Genomic DNA, 23,162 nt, shown 5'->3' with positions numbered 1-23,162 from the left:
ATGTAAAAATTTGTTATTGTTGCATAAGACTACGAATAACGATGTTCGCTATACACTGTACGCATTGCTAATGATACTAGTAAACAAACAATTTCTTACAAAATTCACTTCATTCAATTGTTTGGAGTAATGTGGCATTTATTCATAGTTGTTGATTATATATTTTATTATGAAGAAACAAATAAAGATAGAAGTATTACAAACAATATTTCTTGTAAGTATTAAATATTGATAATGGCCGTACATATTTCGAATGAAAATTTACATGATGTCCGCGCACCTTGTCGAATAGTCTTTTTAAAATCGAAAATTAATTGTATTCATTATTAATAGGCTTCGATAGGTATTAAAATGGAGGTGAGTGTTGTACTCGGTATATTTCTCGCAATTCTTCATATTTCCTATAACAACACTCATCTCCGTATTTAAATGTTTCAATTCAGTGTAATAAATTGAACTTCTCGCGCCATTTTGGGACGTGGCAGGAAGACTTGTTCTACGGTGCCGGAATTACAAGTCGATGTAAGCGGTTGTAATGGGCTTCCGTCGCGTGATTCGCCATCCTGGTTTAACCTGATCGCCGCTTTTAAAAACTTATCGTCCTAATGAGGTGACGAGTTGTTTAGGGCGCGGACTGAAGAAATCAATCGGATTTTCGTGCAAAGCGGCCTGTTCTGTGTGCAAACATGTGTCCCTCCTGTTTCTAATGAATCTGTTTACCGTGTGCGAAAATGGCCCAGGAGACTGACGATATCAACCTGACTCCTCAAGAATTACAGATACTATCTGAATTAGACAGGTGATCTTGACGTAAACAAAGCTCTCAATCAAAATACATGCGCTGGTTCTAGAATCTTTCATTTGTCCGTCGTGTTTTTATCATGTACTACACGGCGTATAACCTAAAAAGCTATTTGACAGAATAGGCGCGCAATTCGATCAGTTTATTTAGACGTGCGTGCAACCTACTGACATCCTTTCCACGCGTCCGATTGTACTACATTCGGTTGTTTTATAGTTGTATTTTTATGATTTTATTCGTTGAAAAGTCGCTCCTCCTTCGAGAATGCCAGCGTTTAGATGAAAATTTCTTTCGCCAAACAGAAAAATAAAAATATTTACGTGTCAAATACAGAATGTATTTCGTTGTTTCCTAGTTTGCAGATACACAATCTAAAATGTGTCACTTAAAATATGTTACGATTATAGTAAAAGTAAACGAAACAATAGTTCCTTTATATGAGCAGTACTTTAGTCTAGTCGAAAAAATGCATTGACTAATGTACGTGTGTGTTCTTTTTGTTTGGTCGGAGCACAGTCGGCAGTTTGGATTCTTGAAACTGAATTCACCGGAACAAACAAAGAAGAAAGCTTTAGTTGTCCGTGCAATCAAATATCTAGAGAGGATGTTGGTTCAAGCGCAAGCTGAAAAGCAACGGAGAAAAGCGGATAGTACGAAAATGAATCCCGATGAGCTAAAAGAAGACGAAGAGGATAAAGGGATCAGTATAGATCCTAAAACATACTGCAAACTAGGACATTTCCATTTACTTTTAGAAGATTATAGTAAAGGTAATTAATCGTTTGTACAAAACATTTGATATTATTTTGGCTACAACGTTGATTTCGACATATTCTACTTTTGTCTCTTCAGCCATGTCAGCATATCAAAAATTTTATTCCCTCAAAGGGGATTATTGGAAAGATGCCTCATTTTTATATGGACAAGGGCTTGTCTACTACCATTTCAATGCTTTTCAATGGTGAGTGACTATAAAAATGTATTTCCCCCTATACCACATGCATGATCTTTTCTTTCTGTAATATTGTAGTTTTAAGTTTCTTTATTATTACATTTCTGGAAATCAAAGAAAATAGCAGCAACGTGCAAAAATCTTTACGATATCACATTTAGAATTTGATCAGACTATTTCAAATATTCTTAGTTGAAAGTTAGTTAATCCTTTACCAATATTCTATCCGTTTGCTATTTAAACAAACACGTAAAATATCAATCGGATAGACCGAAGCTAGTTTCACCTTGGAAAAATAAAATAAAAGTAGGTGAGGCAGAGATGTCTCTAAAGAAAAATGTTGTAATCTCTCATGAGAGTTGTTCGCCTTGAAAAGGGGGCGTCGGCTCCTTGGACGGTGTACACACAGGGTTCATCGTTCTGATCCTGTATTCTCTATTTTTTTAATTTCGCGCAAAATTCTGTAGGTAATTTTACCCTTTGCCGCCGGTAAAGTAGAGCGTTGAATCTCGGTAAAGTAGTACATCGATTAGGACGTTGTTCGACCGAGCTAACGGTTAGTACCCAAGCTGGATCAGGGATGGCTTTGATTTCCACATTGACCCACGAAAGGTGCCTACGTGCCGAGCTGCCACGGAGATATGGCGACTAGGAAAGATGCAAAGGGAGGGGGGATAATAGGCCAAATACGCATCTGTTTCAACGACCGAAATGGTAATTTAGATTTCCCACAGAAACGTTACAATTACGGGAATGCAATATACTGTGCGTACGCGCCAGCTCGTGAAATCAGAATAACCGTAATTTTTACAGACCCCAGTCTTGCAGAAACTTTCTTGTCAATACGTCAGAATCGAGTCTGTTTAAAATTACAAATGGAGACCACATAATTTTAAGATTGATATTACGGGGCATGAGAAGCTACTTCGAGGGTATTTTCGCAATTGCACGTCGTTAAAGTCATCTCTGTGACGAATATCGATCATAACGCGTCTGACTGCCTTAATAAAGCTGTTCAGGAAATCTAATTTAACCTTAATCGACGTCAGTGATGTACAGATGGGCTTGAATCCCGTTATGCGCGATCCTACGCGAATAATATGACACACGGCGAGATGGTGAAATTCGAAAATCGTACAGTTCTCCGTTAATTCTTTATTAGCTGCTTCGAAATAGCCGGGAATATCACGGCTCCGTCGAATATCACATAATGCGGTTAGGTTTGTCATTCTGGATTAGCGTCGTGTCAGTGACCAGGTCAAACGTTCGGTACTCATATTCTAACAATATCTTCGTGTCACGGAGACGTGCCTCGTAAAATAGATTAATTGAATTCCGGACAGAAGCTGATTCGAATTGGAAATGAATCTCGTTTCTTCCATTTCGTGTCTATTCTAATTCTCGAATGGAAATTATCCTCGAATTATGTTAATAAAATGATTGACTTTTAGGACATCTATTTTCGTAAAATATAAACACTTTCTCAGAATATCGTTCACTCTGGTAGAATATCGTTGTTGTTGCTTTGCAACAATGACTCGGTTTCATCGGATCGGATATCACTTTTGTTTAAGGGACGAGATTTTTGGTTGCATTATCAGTTACCTTTACCTCTACTACAATGCGATTCGATGCAAGCACATTACCGACGTTGTTACTGTTGACTTGACGTTTCCTGTCAGGCAATCGGCATTGTAGACGGTCAGGAGTGGGAATATCGATTTCCTGTTCAACCCTCCTTAACTTGGATGGAGCAAGATTCCCATGGAACGAATCTCGCAGGAAATACTCCTTTTCGGTCCTTTGACATTCCACTCGAGCAAGATACCGAATAAACGTTATCAATTTCGTTAATTACTGTTCTCCCGCGCTATTTCCCCATATCAAAAATTGCTTCAACTGTATTGCTTCCCCTACTGTAAGTCGCAGGATATTGTCGAACTAAATTAGCACTAAATTAGCAAAAAGTTGGCGAAATTTAGGAGAGTAGAAGGATTAACCCTTGACGCTCCGACTTTTAATTGTGAATACACCGTCAACTCCAACTTATTCTCATCATACTTCGGCTTGCAAGTTTTTAAGTGGCGGATTTTAAATGCTACAATGACGTGTAAATAATAATATTAAAGTCATTCAAAACAATCTTTATTCTTTATATTAATCGGTCGCACATCGGTGGTGCCTGAGAGGCACACTTGGAGCGTTAACGGTTAAACAAATTTGAGAAGGCCAATATATTATTTTCAACCTATTAAAATTGTTCAAGGAAAATTTTAAAGATCCGCAGTCTAGATATAAGTCAACTGACATTTAACTTTAGAATACTTGTGTTGGATAATTAATTTTTACGCTAAGAAAGATAGCGCAATGTTTCACGGCCGAATAATACTGTCTAAAGCTTCGAAGCCACGCAATCCAAGTCACGTATATCCAAGGCTGCCCTAAGTGTTTTATGTTTCGTACGTGTAGGTAATCTTGGTAACTTCGAGACGCTAAATTAGCAACAGTAATTTAAAGGCTATAAAAGCGTTGTACAATTGTCGTTGCGTCTTCGAATGTCTTTCGCCTTTATTTTAGCGAACAAACCACAGATTTATTGGACGAATGATATTGAATGGAAGATCTTCTCGTTGCGGATGCAAGCGGCGGTTTCCTTCGATATATTAGGTTTCAAAGCGTCCGTGCAGGTGTGCTTACTAGGAAGTACGTAACAGCAATTATTCGATATGGGCTACTCGAGAGAAAAGACAGGATTACGCGTACACTGGCTTGCTACCGTGTCGTCGATCATCTCTCGAGTTCGAGTGCTTGCGAAAATAGGATTACTATAATTCGCATAATCGTTAGTTTTCATTCTTATTTACCTTTTCTAAATTTTCAGCTGCCGTCGAGTGTCGCATGGTCGAACAATTATTTCATTAGGCGTTTATCGTCTCGTGTGAAGGTCTACGAGCAAAAAATAGGGAAATGTTTTTCGAGCATCAGAAATTTGCAATGCTTAAAGAATACCTGATTTATGCAGTCGGCAGAAATTGTTCCTATTTAAGCCGAGCCCTCGTGAAAGTTTTCCCATTTTTCGAGGCTCCGTGGCTGGAAGCCCGATTGAAATTGGGCACATTAATTGCATTCGCGTGATAGGTTATTCCATTGTAGCGTACGGCGAATGCTCCGCGAATGCGATAATTACGAAGATGGAGCTACGGTCCGTTGATACCATTAACTCGAAAGAGAAAATGGATCAGCGCATGCCACACTCCGACGTATCGACAGTGAAATGAACATTATCGTTCCAGCGCTGTCAAGTTGTATTTCTTTGTTTACTCGTCCGGCGTGGTAACAAAATCAAATATTCTAGAATATTAATGCGTCGTGCACACTTAATCTATAACAGTGCTGCACAATTCGAATGCGTAATACCATAATTTATTCAGTTTCGAGGTTAGCAACAACCTCTTTGCTCCTGGCGCGCTCTGGGTTGCCCCCGGGGGCAAAAATTCGGAGCAAGCTATATTAAAACAAGTAATTTAAACGATTTAATACGATCTTACAAATCTAACTAGTTTTCATAAAAAATTACAGTTTTCAAGTTGGGAACAAACGCCCTTTGCTCTCGACGCGTTCTGGATTGCCCTCAGGGGCAACATTTCGGAGCGAGAGATGTCAGAGAGGGGAGAATAAGATTCAAACAATCTAGTACGCTTCCTAAGCACTGACGACTGTTCATTAGAAATTAAGATTAATTGCACTCGAACTTTTAAATGAAACGGCCCTTTGATAACGAGACGTTGAGAGCCACTGCGGCCGTTTAGCAAGCGAGGGCGTTCGAAGCGCAAAGGATTAAGTTTCAATTCGCGGAACTGTTAACGCGAAAATGAGTTTCGCGTCGTAGAACAGCAAAGCTGTTGGCGGAGGTGGCCGATTGATATTGTGTGTGTTTTCGAGTCCCTCGTCGCTTGTCCTCGGGAAGGGTCGCCGCGGCAACCCCTTCCTTCGGTCAGCGAACCTTTCTCTTTTTTTCGCCAACTTTTCACCCCCATGGGCCACGGACCCGTCCTATGGAGACGAAATCTACCCAAGGGTGATTCACGTGACGCGCGTGACTCGTCAGTTTATAATCTCTCGAACGTGCGCGCGGCGTGCATTGTCTATTGTATCGGTGCCTGCAATATTTATAGCGGTCGCGGTACATATTATGCAGTCGCCCGGCACTCTGTACGCGCCGCTGTTTTGCGATATCGATCCTTTTAGTATTTCGATATGTACCGGCCAGCTAAGCGACCGTGTACCAATACATTTTCTTGGCGGGAAACAAATGACCGATCGCCGATCTCGCGCGTTTACGAACCGTTGCTGACGTTCGCGCGGTTTTCCCCGTCGAGATTTTACCACTTCCGACTTTGTTGCGAAACTCGCTTGTTTATTCGTTACTAGCGTCGTAGAGATGTATTGGGTTGTCCGGAAAGTTCGTGCCGCTTTTCTGTGGGTGGCATTAGGATAGGTCTGAATATGTCAGAATGATTGAACACAAATGGTATGCGTGCATAGTCTGAAATGGTGATCTTTCAGGCATTTTTAGAAAAAAGTTTGTTTAGGATAGATTAATTTTTGTTAGTTTTATGCGCTCCTAACACTAGGTTTACGGGACCCGTCAAAATGGCGGGTTTTAATAGTTTTATTTTAAAAATATTAAGATTGTAAGGATGCATAGATGAGAAATTATTTAGCAAATTTATTTCTTTGGGTATATATTACTTTGAAAAGATTGCTAAAAATGTGGGTAGCACGTTCTTGTTATTTTTAGAAAGTAATGCAGAATAGTCACTTTTAGTGCTCCGTGAACCTAGTGTTAAATATGGAAGGAAACATAGTGAATTATAGGCATTTGGTGCTTTTTCTTCCAAAAGCTGTTGGAGCCTATTAACCAGACATTACACCCTCAGATTTTTATCTCTTTAGGTCAATACAAAATTCCCACAATGACAAAAACTTTAACTCTCTGGTCGACAGAAATAATCATATTTAAAAGTTTTTCACCGAAAAACGTAAGTTGCGTGAAAGATGGAGAATGATTATGGAACAAAATGGCACTTGTAATAATTCAATAAATGTATATCGAAGTTTAAATGTACTGCGTTTAAGTTTCCCTTAAAAATCGGCACGCGTTTTCCGGACAACCAAATATAACGTCTACGATTTTGTATTTGCGTAGAGAAAATCAAATTAGTTTAGCGCATTAGGTCAGCGCGAAAGTTCAAGTCCGATTTCCTATTAAAATGCAACAAGGAGTCGGGCACGAACTTCTGCACTGACCTAATATTTTGTAGATTCAAATTGTGACGCATATGATATTTGGATGATAACTAACCTTGAAAATATTTATTAAATATAATACGTGTGTAAATGTAATACGTGCGTTTATATTTAATACAATATTACGAATATGATGGCTATTGCCACAACAAGCATTGATTGTGTAAGAGAATTGGAGGATAATGACAAAAAAATTCCACTGATACTTTTATATAAAAATATACAACAAAAAGCAAGATCTTGTACTCATTAATAGTTTAGTTGTCACGCTCTGTTCCTCGATTTACTTGTTACGTATGTAATAAGGTCATAATATCGTCAGTCCTTGGATTACCTTGACTTCAATCACTGTACGGCAATAACAAAAATATATAGGCCCTCTAAAGAAAGTAATGAAAAAACTTTGTGCAAAAAGTTTAGTCGAAGCATGTATGGCGTCGCTGTAATGGATTCAGTGATTCATGTGAACTTTTATTTCGTGCTCGTTGGAATTTAGAAAAGACGTTGAAAATTATACGTGGTTTTTGTTCGGAGTTTATAAATGATTCATTATTGATCAATATTAATACCGGCGGTTTGGAGAATATTCGTTTCCCACGTGGTTAGGAACGAAGTAAACGGTAATACTTTGTTTGATTTTTGTGCGACGCGTCTACGAGGGAAGAATTGTTACGATTCCCGCTCCGATGCGTGACTATACGTGGCTGAACACGTGCGTAGAAGGAGAAGCAGTAAAATCGATCGTCTGCAACGCATCTCTATGCGTTGCACGTGACTCAACGGCACTCTTCCATGGCGGACAAATGTCCCGGCTGCTGCTTCGACGAGCGTCCGCTCGGCGCGGCTGCCTAAACGCGTCCCTCGAAACAATTGGACCGTTTATTTTGAAAGTGGTGTAAATCCATTTTCTCTTGTTTCGAGAAAATTAAATGTTAGCATATCTGTCAATTAAAAAATTTAGGTTAATTATATCAAGTCTGGCAATCTTTCTACTGATTTATCAGTATGTAATTTGATTATATAAATTTGTTTTAAGCGAATTTAACTAAAATAATGTATTTTTACGGGCTGCAAATGGACTCACACCACTTTCAAAATTAGTCAATTGTAAAAATCGTTTAATTTCAATTTTGAAATATCAAGTATCACTTGAAATATATCTCATATTAATCCAATTTTGTTTACAAATAGTAACAAGATATGAAATAGAAGTAGTATATTTAATTTTAAACGTTAATTGTATTGTTAAAATTAACATAAGATATTGGTAGCATTTACTTATGCTCTTCATGTGGCAGTGTTTTGAAATATTCGTGACACACAGGAGGTATATAGGGCAATAACTGCTCCATATCCTTATATTTTTCGTAAGTAATAGGCCTGGCAAAACAAATTTTGGCGGTCTTCCCGGACGTGTAGGTAATAAATTTAAAGTCTGAAATTCTTTGTCCTCCATCGATGTTTTATATAAAATAGTATATGGTGCAATTTTGAGAAACCTCATCCAACATATTTGCAACCATTTTACCTTTTCTCCATTAGTGTTTCTTCTTATCTGTTTTTTGATTTTGAAGATTTTTTGTTGAAACGAAATTCTCTCGTTTCATTTCATGTAAAATGAATTTATTGTGTTGTCTACAATGTTTTATGACATCATAATAATCCTGTGGTGTGTACAGGAAATTCTTTTTTCGTAATGCCATTTCTATGATACCAAAATCTGCATCGACTGCTGAGCCACCTGTTTATGGAAATTGGACTTACACCACTTTCATAATCGATGGTTACGCAATTTCTTTTACCGGCCAATTTTAAATTGGACAAAGCATGGGCATTTTTTAAGAAATTAAATAGTAACTAGTTATAAATAAAAAGTTGACACTAAATTAAGCATAAATTATGTGATATCTAATTTTTTTTTTAAAATGGACTTACACCACTTTCAAAATAAACGGTCCAATTCTTTCTGCCGACTACCTCGACACAGTCCTGAATCACCGAATCATTAATCCAACTTTCTTCGGCATTAATCTATTAAAATTATCTATATTTATTAATCGGTTTTTATTTTGCTTAATCTGGTGTCTAAAATCTAGTCAGATAAAATGGAAATACAATTTCAGACAGTACGCCGATGATATCCGAAAGCAATTCTTAAAGTCGATACAAATTATTAGGTCAGTGCAAAAGTTCGTGTTCGATTTCGCATAAAAATACAACATGGAATCGGGAACGAACTTTTGCACTGACCTAATATATTTGCTTGCGAATAGTTGTTCTTGTTGTACCGGAGTTTCCTCTGTTTCGCGCAGAGTTGAGCTTTCTACTATTCGTAATGCAGCCCGCGTTTCTTTGCTATGCTTACCTAGATCAAGATTTGTTGCAGAATTTATTTCTTTATACAGAAAATTCTGCTGAGGTCACGAGGAGCTCCGATGTATCATTACGGGGATCTTTTTGTACGACCAACCAGCAGCATGATCTTACAGATGTTATCATAATTCTCTGGCGATTTAGACTTTTTGATCTTTTTTAAAAGCTAACCGCAAATTGTAGGAAGTAGACGGTAGTACTTGAACGTGTATGGCACCTAACGATCCGATCTTGTGTGTAATCCATTTTGAAATATTCTTTCCTGAAAAGCTAATATGTGCTTGCTAATATGGACCTCTGTATAAATTACCTTCAAAGTGTACAGGACGTTTCAACTGTACCACAAAGTGCAAAGACAAATAACGATTGTGTGCTGCTTAACATCGTGGATGCGTTGTGTTTGGAATCATAACTTCGGACCACGGAATCGGTCTGGCCACCCTGTAGACTCAGAGTGGTGCATTCGTCGCCTCGGGGAACGTCCGGGCTCGGTTAAAAAATGACGGGGAGGGAATGCACGCGCGTAAAATTCAGAGACGACACGGGGCAATTAATTAGAATACTTATCTCCCTGCTGGAAGCCGTGTATTCGAAGGCCGGGGAATTAAACCAAGGAAGTGGTCCCTTAGCAGTCGGCGGTTCGCATTTATTCGCCCTTATCGGGGGCCGGCTGTAACGCTCTTCGGGTAGGCACCTTGCACACGTGAGACGTTTCACGAGCCCCGGGCGCACGTGTACGTTGTCGCTCGAACGATAGTAGTTGCACTCGCACGGGTTACACCCTGCCGCTCTCTCCCTCTCGGCTCGGCTCGGCTCGGCTCCGCTTTCCTCCGTTTTGCTCCGATCTTCTCCGATCCGCGCGTACGTGCGAGCAAGCTGCATGCAAGCTCTGACCCAGATCGCACGATCGATATTCCCTGGCCCACATACGCTTCCTGAGATTAATATTTTTTCCACGCAAGCCCGGTGACGATGATTGACCCTTCGCTCCCTTCCCGTGAAATTCGCCCCTCGTTGCACGCACCACCCACCAGCCCCTTCCGCTCGAAATCTCCCCAGGGCGCTGCACCGGTCCGCTCATCAATCGGCGGATCCAGGAAGGGGGTCAAATATGCCCTTGAACCGAATTAAACCATCAATGAACCGCTCGATACCCCAGAGAAAAACGTGCTGCCCGTTTCAACCCCACGTTGCGACATGAAACTGTTGAAATTGTTTTCACGTGACGTGAATGCAGTGTGAGCCATATATATATATGTATTATCATTTCCTCTGTATACAACGTGACAGCACATGATTTCCCGTGGCGTGGTATCAGTGTATCCCTACGTTTAACGACATCTCTACTCTATGGCGACTATGCATACGGAATTGGTGATCGCTCATGTCAAGTAAAGTAGCTTCCTCTACTGTTGGCCTTCAGTGACCTTAAGTGACCTTCATTGATAGGTCACTGTACGAGTCGCAGAAACATTTACCATTTACTCATTCTTCTAATTAAAATTACACCAAGCGCGACAAAATTACGATCACAATTCAATCGTCTGACAGACTTAGAGTACAGGAATTCTTAACTCCGCTTGTTACACAAGTCATTATGATCGTAACTATATCGTGTTTGGTGACATTTTAATAAAGAAAAATAACAAGACGACTACGACGTTCCGTCTCTGTCGTACATTTGTCACAATGTCATGTGACTAATCCAATAATAACAGAGAGGGGATAACTGTATTCCCCTCAATTTCCCCTGATGGCGACGCTGACTTGACCCTTTCTGTTGGCACGGTCGTCGAGCGTGTTTACCGCTTGACTGGTTCCAAGGAGGGATCCCCCAGGGATGGGGATAAAATGTTGACAGTTACGGTAGAGATCTTGTGGACAGTTACCAAATCAAGAGCGAAATTAGGTTTCTTGAAGATGTTGGGATGCTCGAACCGAGCAGAAAACAGGAAGCCGTGTCTGACTTCAGATACGAAACAACGTCGGACACTTGGCAGCGACATATCCAGGCAGAGTGGTTAGGCGGCTGGCAGAGAGTCCGCCGGCTAAGCCGTGGAAGGGTTACAGGCTAGCACCGGATGCCGGTTAGTCCCGTGTTCTCAGGCGTCCCTCTCGAGATTCCGACCCCGAAGGCGGCTCGTGTCGCTGCACCCGGCAAGAGGGCCGGCCCTGCGAACGCGTCAGGTGGATTGTGCAACGATCGGCGCGCAGTGCACTCCCGGTGCACTGGTGTATGCAAGCGAGCGTGTTACCGTAGGAGCCGCGGCGGGACAACGAGGACAACAACGTCGACAGCGAGACCGGCAGGGAGTCGTCTCTCGGTATTACTTCGCGGATCGTTCGGCGAGGTCATGGTCAGCCGGCGTGCTGAAACCGAGAGTCAACAAACTCTGCCAGCGAACTACCAACCGGAGCCAGCCAGGCTAACCAACAGAGCACCGCGCGGTTATCCGACCGGACAGTTAACCAGCCCCGCCAAACCTAACCCTCTATCCGGGCCTCGGGTCCTTCAGGAACCCGCCCACTGCTGGCGGATCCTTCCTGCTCCCTTTCTCTCTCTCTCTCTCTCTCTCTCTCTCTCTCTCTCTCTCTCTCTCTCTCTCTCTCTCTCTCTCTCCCTCTCTCTCTCTCTCTCTCTCTCTCACTCTCTCTCTCTCGCCCTGATCCCCCTTTCCTCGTTTATCCCAGACGTTTCTTCCGGTTTCCTCGTCCTCGATGGATTTATCTCCGACGCGGCACTCCCTCGTTGCTAACGCTGAAATTCATTCAGAATCGTTGCTAGATTGTTGTGCATTTTTGTTAAGCATGTGTGCTAGAGATGCGGTACAACCTATTGTGAAATTAAATCTAATATTGCTTGAAGTTCAGTGATAAAGTGTGAGTAACCTTAATACAGGAAGTACACTTTTGCATAAATGCAGTCTTCACAGATTTTATGTCTAGAATATTTTATTCCGTATAAGGAACCGCAGACTGGATATTACTTCTTTTTTATTGTAAATATATTACCGTGATTTCAACAGCGATAAGAACTTGAATCTTGAACCAACAACTCACGCGTAGTAATCTAATTTCGTTTGGAATTATTATGTAAACTAAGATACTGAAGCTTCCTCTCTTGGTACAGAGGATTTATTGAAAATCTTATTAATAGGTTTCCGGTGGATAGGTTTTCGATTGGTAACGTGTTAATATTGTACACTTCCTTTTATCGGTTTGTGTCTGTCGAATACGTAAACCTTTTTCCTCGTTCATATGCGGTCTTCGAGGAGATCAGTGTTGATGAAAACCGAAAATTGGAACGTCAAACTCTCCTGAACAGAATGACCTAATTTAAACGGTGTAAATTTGTTTAACACTAGAACGACCGAGCAATAAATGCGACTGACGTATATTGCTTTGTAACAGTGACAAGACTGTGCCCATTCGGACTTCATACAACTTTTATTGTGATATGTGCTTCAATGAAGAGGTTCGTTAAAAAATTTCCGATGAAAACATTTTTACAATTTCAGTAATTGTAAAAGACAAAATTAGGAACCAGTCGTTTTGACTGCTCCGGTCGTTCTAGTGTTAAACAGCCGTTGAACAATGTTGCAAATGCAGCAAATCGTGGCTGATATATCTAAAAATAACATTTCAGAAAATGATTAAAGTGCATCGCACGGCAGAACGCGTTTCTGAAAGTCCAAATACGTGTTGAAAGCTGTTATTTATAGTCGGCTCGAAAGGAAGCCCACCCCAACCCGCCACGGGTTACAGTGAAATCATCGACACGAGTTACACAGTCGCTATTCTTACCGATAATATTGATCCATGCTGGTTTTGAGCGGCGTGCATGTTCGTTGATTCGCTTGCATCAGTGAGGATTGTGTAACCATAACGAGTGGATGCGTACTTTGCCGGCTCGAGGACGGAAGTGCGTTATATTGGAGCAACGTTGTTATTTGTCGACACGTTTCGCTACCAGCATCGCGTACTTCCGGTAACCATGATCCCGTGTTTTGCATAAACAAATGTACATAATTACGTACATCGAGGTTTATGGCCGCAACATGCTGCAGACTTGTCCACAAGGTAGCTGAATTTCGCGGAAATATTTTATGGAACCTATTAACCCATTGCCGGATAACAACGAGCGAGTAATCAACATTTTAAACAGAATCTACTAAATACTAATGTTAATAGGCACACAATTTACTTTCTCGTCTATTTTATAGAATTATTGAGGATAAAAATGGCAAGGGTCCGTCATAATTTTCATCCTTTCATAACATTTGAAACGGTCCATGTCCAAGGCTTTCTTAATCTCAATTATGTCAATAACGTAATCTAATAGTTTCTGTTTGATGTAAAACAAGATTTCTAAGCTGCCCTTTGGCGCAGCACAATTAAAATGTTAAATGTGCTTTGCAAGGCATAAACGGTGGATCGCATTGCGCAATAATAGTGCGTCATACAACTTATTCGGTCGTTGCTCGAAATTTCAGTTAACATCAACGAACAAGATTTGCTCGATGCACATTTTCCGTTGATAGCCTACTTTTCCCGGTACACATATCGTATCATAGGTTTACAGCGCCCTAGGGCGAATCCTGGCGTTTACGCAGCCGTTTATCATTCTTCGTTTTGCTATTCACCGTCGCGTAATAAAGTCGACAGTAATAATATCGCGGATTTTATGCTCGGCACCCTATACAGTCCTATGGCGTCGTGGACGCCGAGACCTCGGCAACACCTCGGGTTTCGTCACAGTGTTGCTCGAGTGATTTTCTCACGACGCGATAGAGGGGACGAGAAGAAAAAAGAGAAGAGTGGGTAAGAGAGAGAGAGCAAGAGTGAGCGAGAACACAGACATAACTGTATTTTATTTATATAGACTCAGGTGAATAGCTTTTTTCCTCCAGGATACCGTCGGGAAAATGAGTTCTTGCTTGCGTAACTCGTCAAGGCCACCGTGGTGTTCGCGCGCGAGCTCTCTCGGCCGGTATACATTCATCCGTCCATACAACCTCGCGGAACAATTTCATGTTTCTGGCAACGTTGGGTTTATAATTAACGAGCGTCTAATTCGAAAGTGCGGAGAGCGTTGCGTAACGCGCGCGGGCACATTCTCCGGTGTGTCGTCCCCGGTGTGTTTACAAGCGCGTATCGGCGACGCACACGTGCGCCTATTTTCACGCGCACGTGAGCCCCGTTTCGTGAACCAATTTCCACCCCTCGCGCACCGAGCGCACGGGCGCACCGCGTGTGCATCGTCCGCGAAACACGCGGAAGTCGTAAAGAGCGCACGACTACGCCGTAACCGGCCGTCTCTCGAGCCCGAGGGAGCGATCCATCGATCGCCACGCGTACCCTCGCGGACAGATCGCTGCCCTCCATGAGAAGATCAATGGTCAGGCGAAGACGATCCTATTCTGCTCGCTCGGGACATTAATCTCCGATTCTGGGAACAAGCTGCAACTAGGCTGCGGATTTTATGCACTTAAAAAATGTGATATTAGATTATAATTGATATATTATATACAGAAATGTAGGAGAGAGAGATTAAAGGAATTTGTGAACGTCCATACACTGGTTTATTGAAATTATTGATGAAATGGAGGAATTTGTGTGGGGACGATTGATGAAGATAATTATATACGTTACGCGGAGGAAGACTCTTCTAATTGCAAGGAACAGGGGCCAATCAGAAATTTGGTTTTCACTGTTCATTGACGATTGTCAGCCTGCTGCTGCATGGTCGATGTTATGTGACAGATGTTACAACAATCTCTTGAAGATTTAGACTTTCTAATACAATTTTAAAATATTCCTCGCAGTCAGTGAAACGTACTGACGCGTCAGGGAGAGTTAATAATAGATTATCGTGCACGAACTACCTGATAAATGGCAACTAGCCATCGCAAATAATGGCAGATATACGAGAAAATAGTGATGTTTGAATTAGATTGGTTCCACTTTAGAACTCGCAGTGAATGTACACCACTGATAACGTGGCACACATATCTCCACTTCAAGATAAATAGCTGAACCGCATAGTCAATCTGAAGTATAGTTCATAGTCAATTGATACCATTGATGACGTGGCGAGTATTTTTCTTTCCCAAGGCACAGACAACGGTCCAACCTTGGTGTTGGTTTGAATTCAGCAGGAATTTGAACCGTTTAAAAAATTATGGTTTTTTAACGCGTGCGAGGGAAAGGATAATGTGATTCGCGTACTGGTATTCAGTGTGCAAGGATCTACCAGGTTGTTGCATGTGAAATGTCCGATTTTAGAATAGAAATGTTATGAAACTGATCAAGTAATTTCGAGAAACGTCCGTGAAGTGGAATTTGTGCGCGTGGTTTTAGGATTTGATATTTTTCTTGCGCGATTCGTACAAATAAAACTCAAATTAACCTATTTGCATAACTAGTGTATATATATACGTTCAATTTTCCTGCTCACTATCACCGGAGCGTATATATACGCTCAATTGATTTTTTCTTATAATGCCGAAATACGAAGTTCTTTTACTTGTAGTCATTTTTGTACAGGCTGTATTCTACACCTCCGGATCGGTGGAGATCTGTGAAAAAAATGCACCCTCAAAATTCACTTTGACCTCGAAACTTAAGGTCAAAGTATCGAAAAATTTGAGCGATGAGTACTATACGATGCAATAAAAGAAAATTTTTCGACACTCTGACCTTGATTTCCAAGGTCAGGGTGAATCTTGCGGTGCATTTTGTTCACAGATTTCCACCGATCCAGAGGTGTAGAATCACGCTATGGTGGTCGTGACATATAATTTTTATACACCCTGTACAAAAATATAATAAAGAAAAAAAGCTTCTTTTCATACTTCCTTACGATGCAAATGGGTTAAAAAGGCTTGCGGCACCAGACGTCGATCCAGCTGTTAACGAATGCGTTGAAAGTAACAATTTTCGAACTGTTTCGAAAGCTGCCTAGGGAACAGAAATGTGTGTATTGTAAGGTGACATTCAGCGTACGAAATTACCGAGGAAGAATGATCGAGTCGGGCTTCGAAGAGTGTCGCTCGCAGTGACGTGTCCGTATCTAGATCAGTCCTGTAGATCCGCAGCGGCAGTGTTTATGTTCGCCGCGTGGATCACGTCGGGTTTATCGGCATTGGTACCCCGTGACGTCGTGACTCGCGGTGGCAGTGCCCTGGACGGGTCCGAGCCTCCGCGGGTCGTGACGTCATTGGGTAGCGGGGCGAGGCGTCGACGAATCGTCGGCCGCCACGTCATCCCCTGCCTCCGCTCTTCAGCAACGGCGGAGACTACGAGTCACGTGACGTCACCGGGGACGGCAGAGCCAGAGGAGAGCAGAGCAGAGCAGAGCAGAGCAAAGCGGAGCAGAGGAGAGCAGAGCACGGCGCAGCACACCACGCGGAGTTGAACGACCCCGCGGACCAAGTTCAATACACCGACGAGGAAAGACACGACCCGAGGACCCGCACGAGCCCGCGACCATAGTTCCTCCTCCGTTCGCTGTCGTTCCGACCGTGTTCGGCCCGAAGGGAACCATTCTTCCTTCTCCCGCGTTCAGACTCGGATGCGCTCGGCTCGTCTCGGCCGAGCTCGGATCCCTCGAATCCCGGCGCTCAACTGTTTCGTACGTCGAATCCGGATCAACCCGGGTTCGATCCTACGTACGCACGGTAGCTCGCAATCCGCAGACACGGGGTGCCACCACCCTGAAGAAAAACTAAATTTTCTTGGCCCATTGTTTCTCAAGGGCCAAGCACAGTTGAACTTACTTTTGTCGTATCCTCGAAATTGCGCTCTGTACATGTTGGTCAAAATTAGGGGAAGCGATAGATCGGGTTCTTCTCTGAATTCTTGGATTTCCTAGCAATTTAGAACCCTGAAGTTCTAAAATGAAAATTTCGATCGTGAGGTCTTTGATAATCCGGTCTTCAAGGCCTTTGGAACTTTCTCTTCTGCATTCTCGAGACACTTGACGTTTGAAGCCTCCGGGACATTGAACTCCTACAGTCCTTGAGGACTGGGACTCTGAAGTATCCGAAAGTACAAATTGCAGGGTCTCCGACGATCTAATCTCCGATGTATTAAAATCCTCACTCCCACGATGCTTGAAGTTTCTGTGAAACTTCGAGGCCCTCGGATTTTGCAGTACCTACAAATGCAGATTGCGATGTCTCCGACAACCTGATATTTAACTTCCCCGAAGACTCCGTTCTTGGAGTTTCGCGTGCCCAGAAGTTTGAAGTCTCTGAGACTTTAAAGTCGTAGCCACGCGAAGGGCCGAATCCGTGGAAGACAATGTTGATGCGCTAGGCTGATACAAGGGGTCTGATTGAATGGCGGCATTCGTGACAGCACCTTCCACGCAGATTACCCTAACATAATACTCGAACCCTTGGGCAGCATGGTGTGCTTACGAACGTCGGTCTCGACTCTCTGCTCACCGAAACTAACTTGTACCGACTTGGACAGGCCTGCTCTATCAGTCGACAAGGTAGCCAAACAAGATAGCACAACAGCGTGGCAACATTGAGCATGATAGCACGCTAACGTAGACGCACAGCAAACCAGGTTACCCATATCCCACATTCGCAACAAGGCGGCCGTTTACGCGCGTTTGTTTGTTGAAATTCTGTTTGCACATTTCTTCTTTCGTTATTGTTGTTCCGATTGTCTATGGAGTTTCTCTTGGGACCCCATGAGAACAAGTTTCGATCCTTATAGGGTGTACTGTGCTCAATACCGGAAATACTCAGCATTGAAGGCTGTTTATTTAAATTCTTAGCAATCTTTATTGCACAATTAGTTTATCTAAGAATTTCTTTCAATATTACTTTCTAAAGATTACAAACGAAGAAATAACTGCACCATTTTAACTCATCTAGTACTTCAGATATAAGAACAACTTGTACGAAGATAAATGTTACCGAGTCGAACAATAACATGATAATAAGTGACTTTTCTTCAATAGGAATATAAGAGGAATTTCAAAGACAAATTCAAATCAGTTAAAACACAAGTAAATCGGAGATTGATACACAACAATGACTAGACTAATTGCAAAGAAAAGCAAGCATATTGATTAACCATTACGATACATTGAAAATAATATTCTCCGAGATTCTTTGAATCTATTCAGTGTATTAAGTCGCAGCAATCCGTTTCTTTCACAAATGCATAACGTCCGTAATTCCCTACGGCATTTTGATCGTAAGAAAAATCTATTAGCCGGCATAATAAATTTCTCTCAAATTTTTTCTCTTTACAAGATAATCTATGAAGCAGGCAACGCAACGAAGCAGCCCGTAATTTGCTCGTGTTTTGCAATCCGGGCGAGATTTATTTACCGAGCGGATTTCGCGCAGGAATCCAACGCATTCGCCAGCCAGCGAGGCGCGTGCGAGCCGCTCGAAATCTTTGTCCTCCATTTGGGACGGTGCGCATAAATGATTTCTTCGGCGCGGGCAAACAACATTCGCACAGGAGTCACTGACACCCAGATGTAACGCCGCGACGACTAATTTTAACCTTCTCGGTTGCTAAATGAATAAAAACAGACCGATCGCGATGCGGTTCGCTCGAAATAAAAGCGATTTTGTTTTGTTTTTTTCGCGAGGGGATCGACTCGGAACTTTTTCTGCAATCGAACGCGAGAAATGTTCGGTTGTCGCGACGGACGTTGCACGACGATTAACGAGAATTTTTTCGATGTATTGCATCCATTTGGGACGACATTAGTTCACGAGATTGGCAAAAGCAATTTACCCGTGCCGTTCGCTCGACTGCGTTTTTCCCCTAATGTAAATCGCCGCTAATGCAAAGTAGAAAGTGCAATGTTTTGTACGTTGCATTAACAGAGGTGTGTGAAATGCGTTTCAGGCGTTATTATACTTTTTTATTCAATTCGTTGTGTCTCGTATAATATAAAACTGTGTATTCAGTGTAAATTCCGCAGCTGAAGCAACCCCATTGGAATTTGCAGTTCGGTGTTCCCAGCGTCGTGCAGTTGAAAGTATCAGCGTTTTATCTGAGACAGTAACTGATAACCGCGATACTACGGAATATCTTAATCGCGGTAATTAATTACGGTCACGAGTAGCGAAGGTCTCGCTTTCGAATTTTTATTTGTAGAATACCGAACGAGATCGTGCGAGTGACATTCGCCGCTGATAAACGCCGATGTTGAAAGGCTCTTGGTAAGCCTGCGCGCGGAAAACTGTGAAATTGCAAATAGGAAATAGCAATTCAGGCAGAGCTCGGTCGCGCGCGCGCCCCGCTTTCTGCATTAATGCGAACGCGTAAGAAGAGTTAAGTAAGCCGTAAGTGGCTCTCGGCGACCACACGTTTCCCAATTGAAGTATGAAAGATGCCGTGAAAGCGAGTTTGCACGGGCACTGTTACGAAGGAAATGCAGGCGTCTCGCAAACACGTGGTGAAACGAGTTGCGTGTTGCAGACACGTGGCCGGGGCGTCTGATAAGACCGGCCTAACGCGATCGTGCTCGCCACTTAGGCTAAGTAACTGGCCATTTTCTTCTGGGGCCATCCGTAAAAACTGCCTGCCAGAGGAACTGCAAAAAGGCGCTTCGATTCGAAGAAATGCTTAACACGCGATCCATGTTGGTAGATTTCTTTAAAAATGTTCGTCGTTCGCTTAAAAGAAGCAATTTCTCCTTGGTAAAGATATATTTACATTGGTTAGTTTAACAATTGATTTTCGCGCCACCGTCGATAATCGCAATATTAGCAGCGGGTAATAATATGTACCCAGCGCAAACATACGTACCACCGTTGATGGGATCATGAATTAATCACAATAATAGCATTACTGTCAACAAATCGGGCTGGAAATTACAAATCAGATTTCAATACCCGTTCGATCGGGTGCCGGCTGTTATCGACGCAGCATCGAAGTCCGGAAACGTAATTTCACCGAGAACTTCTTATTTCAATACCGGCCGCGCGTTAACATTTGCACAGTAAACTTCCGAAGTTAGTGGACAGTCCACAACGACCTCAAACAGCGAAACATAACTCGGACAGATTAGATACATGCAGCCATTCTCGCGTTATCGTCAGATAAACCGGCACATTGTTGTTACGCGTTTTCCTTACGACTTTTCAATGAAGCCGGCCTACAAGCTTCTGTCTATACTTTTATGTTAGTTCGCCGGAACGATGTTAGTTTCAAAACTGCCGGCGGTCGATCGTTCGAAAGTTCAAAGGCCTTGTAATAATTGCGAGCGGTAAGCCTCGTGCGCAGCAACTTGGACAATTACTCGGGGAACAAGTTTCCTCGGGATGTTAGCGAGTCGGCTAGCCGGCATCGACTCGAGCGAAAACCGATCCGTTCCAGCCGACTTATCGATTCCGCTGAAAGTAACAGCGTTCCCGCGGACGGGGGAATTAGGGCAGATTAGGGGGTCGGTCGTTTGGCCTAAGCGCGGCGACCGGACCGTCTCCTATCGTCTGGCAATTCAGCGAGATACCGAGAGAGCCGAGCAAAGTTTTTTCTCCGGCAGGAAGCCCGACAACCGGCAGATAATTTCGCGATTCCGGTTCCGAAACCGGCGAACGCGACGATTCCAGGCTCGCGCCACGCCTGCACCCGCGTTCGTCTCCGTTGGAAATAATTAAATCGGGGTTTGAAGTCGCGCTCCCCTCGGCACGAAAAGAAAGAAGGAACCGGGAGAACGGGATCGCCCGGCGTCCCTGTGTGTATTTTGGTAACGAACCTCTCCGCTGGAATTTCCTTCTTTTTCGTGCCGGTGAACGGCACGGAAACACTCCTTCTCTCCCGGTTCGCGGACGAAAATGTGAAACTCCCTGGAAAATTGCTTGTTTCGCGGCTACCGCGACCGGATGTTCAAACTGCCAGCTTCCCGGTACATTAAAAAATTTTCATTCCGTTCTCGGATACTTCCAGGCACTCTACTGTTATTCGAACGAATCGCGGTTCTTTGCGAAATATTACATCAGCGCAGAGTGACGTCTCGGATGGGTCATGGCATTTCTTAAGACATTCTACACGGACGTTGTACACGTCGGGAGTAAAATATTGTTCAATATTGAAGAGAAACTCCGTTAATTTTCCCGTAAAGCGTGCGCTCGTTAAGGTTTCAGTAGAAATTATATAGAAATAATAGAAATCCCGAAGCCGAGTCGGTTTGTTTCCTTGGGCCAACGTAAATTCGAAAGTGGCCGGTTTTCCGTTTCAAGCCGACCGGAAAGGAAATGTTCCGAAACGCCGGAAGTCGGCGCCGCCATAGTCTTCGGGGATGGAGCGTATTGCACGTTGACGCAGTACCAACGAACCCGTCCGATTACTTAAGGGTTACGTATCGCGTGCGAGGTTTCACGCGGACTTTTTTCCCCGATTAATTAGCCGGCCGTATAAAGCTGATATTTATGGAATCGCGTCATGGCCGCGGCGTTACTTCATAGTGAAGTAACGAACGGGTGCTCGGTTTTATGCAACCAACCTTCGCCGTGTTATCTGTTTCCATTGGTCGCGGAGGTAGCGGCTCGTTACACACGTTCGACCACTCTTAGATAGCGGATTATCGCGTCCCTGCTATTTTTATAGCGCCGCCGGTCGCCTGTCTGCCAAAGAATCGCGAAAACTGCATTAGCAAACTAAAAATAAGCTTCCTCGGTTTCGACGTTTACATCGCGGTTGCAACCGAGGTAGCATTTTCTTATTCAATCCCGTTCCCGCTGCTAGCACTGCGGAGTTTTCTTTTAATAGAACTTGGATTTTGTCAAGAATTATTCACACTTTCGATACAATTCAAATCACAAATTAATTTCGAGAATAATTTTGCTTGTGTTATCATTTTCTAGCACACATGTTTACAGTAATCAGCAGACTGTGAGATTTCAAGGGAAAAGTGATTATTTTCAATTGATTAAGATACGACTAGAAAAAATTCTTGCAATTAGTGCGGAATATTTTTATTTCGATGTTCAGTATGGTTATGAAGATTAGTGCTTGAAGCGGTCATGTTGAATGAGTTTTCACGTAGAATTTTCTGCACCCATCGGGATCAATTTCGAAAGTAATTTCGGCAGGAACGTTCTCCCACGGTTCGAGTGTAATTAAACGCGGCAGAGGGGTTAACTTCGCCGTTCGCTGAGCGAGACCGAGGAAAAAAGTTTTGAGAATCACTGGGCGAGTTTCTTTGTCCAGGACCGGAGTGTACGTGAAACGAGAAAAAGGAGAGAGGAAAGTGGCGTCGTGTGTGTATTTTAGTAACGAATGCTGAGGGAAAACGTGAGCTTCGAGCCGTGTTTGCACAGAGACACGATTTTTGGTGGTTCGGAAGAGTTTTCTCCGGCCTGTCCTGCGCAACGCGCCGTTGAAAACACGCGAGAAACGTTCCACCCTTTTGCGTACAGTTTTCAGTTTGCGCGACCGTATTTGTGGAGTCTTTATTTTTACGTATCTAAAATATACGGGCGCGCTGATGAACCGTGAAACCATACGTTTTAGAAACACGAGCGAACCATACCCTCCAGACGAGTTTATTTAGCTCTTCGAAGCAACTTTCAGCGCCATGCAAATTACTTAAATTACAAAATTTCTTTTGTTCGCTTTCATCGAATCAAGAATGCACTCTAACGAAGTGTTCTCCTACTTATGGAAGTAATAGGGAGAAATGATTTTAGTGGCCACCGGAGTTACCTTTAAATAAACCGGGAACTAACTAGACATTTTTTC

At 42.8% G+C, this 23,162-nt stretch overlaps 1 protein-coding gene across 2 annotated transcripts in view; it reads left to right on the top strand.

The window, feature by feature from the left end:
• The first annotated feature begins 61 nt into the window (after positions 1 to 61).
• The window catches only part of Utx (Utx histone demethylase), a 147,580-nt gene continuing 124,479 nt past the window's right edge, over positions 62 to 23,162 (top strand). Inside the window, exons 1-5 of one of the 2 annotated variants that reach the window (XM_076806015.1) lie at positions 62 to 214; positions 334 to 357; positions 444 to 799; positions 1,319 to 1,572; positions 1,655 to 1,763. In XM_076806015.1, the coding sequence (XP_076662130.1) occupies positions 732 to 799; positions 1,319 to 1,572; positions 1,655 to 1,763 (431 nt within the window). In that variant the 5' untranslated portion in view covers positions 62 to 214; positions 334 to 357; positions 444 to 731. Of the gene's footprint in view, positions 800 to 1,318; positions 1,573 to 1,654; positions 1,764 to 23,162 lie in introns of both variants that reach the window. The other variant, XM_076806016.1, reaches the window with a different exon arrangement.

The sequence above is a fragment of the Halictus rubicundus genome, chromosome 2 (genome assembly GCF_050948215.1).
Source record: "Halictus rubicundus isolate RS-2024b chromosome 2, iyHalRubi1_principal, whole genome shotgun sequence".
In the NCBI taxonomy this organism is placed as follows: Eukaryota; Metazoa; Arthropoda; class Insecta; order Hymenoptera; family Halictidae; genus Halictus; species Halictus rubicundus.
This window is presented reverse-complemented; position numbering and strand designations above follow the sequence as displayed.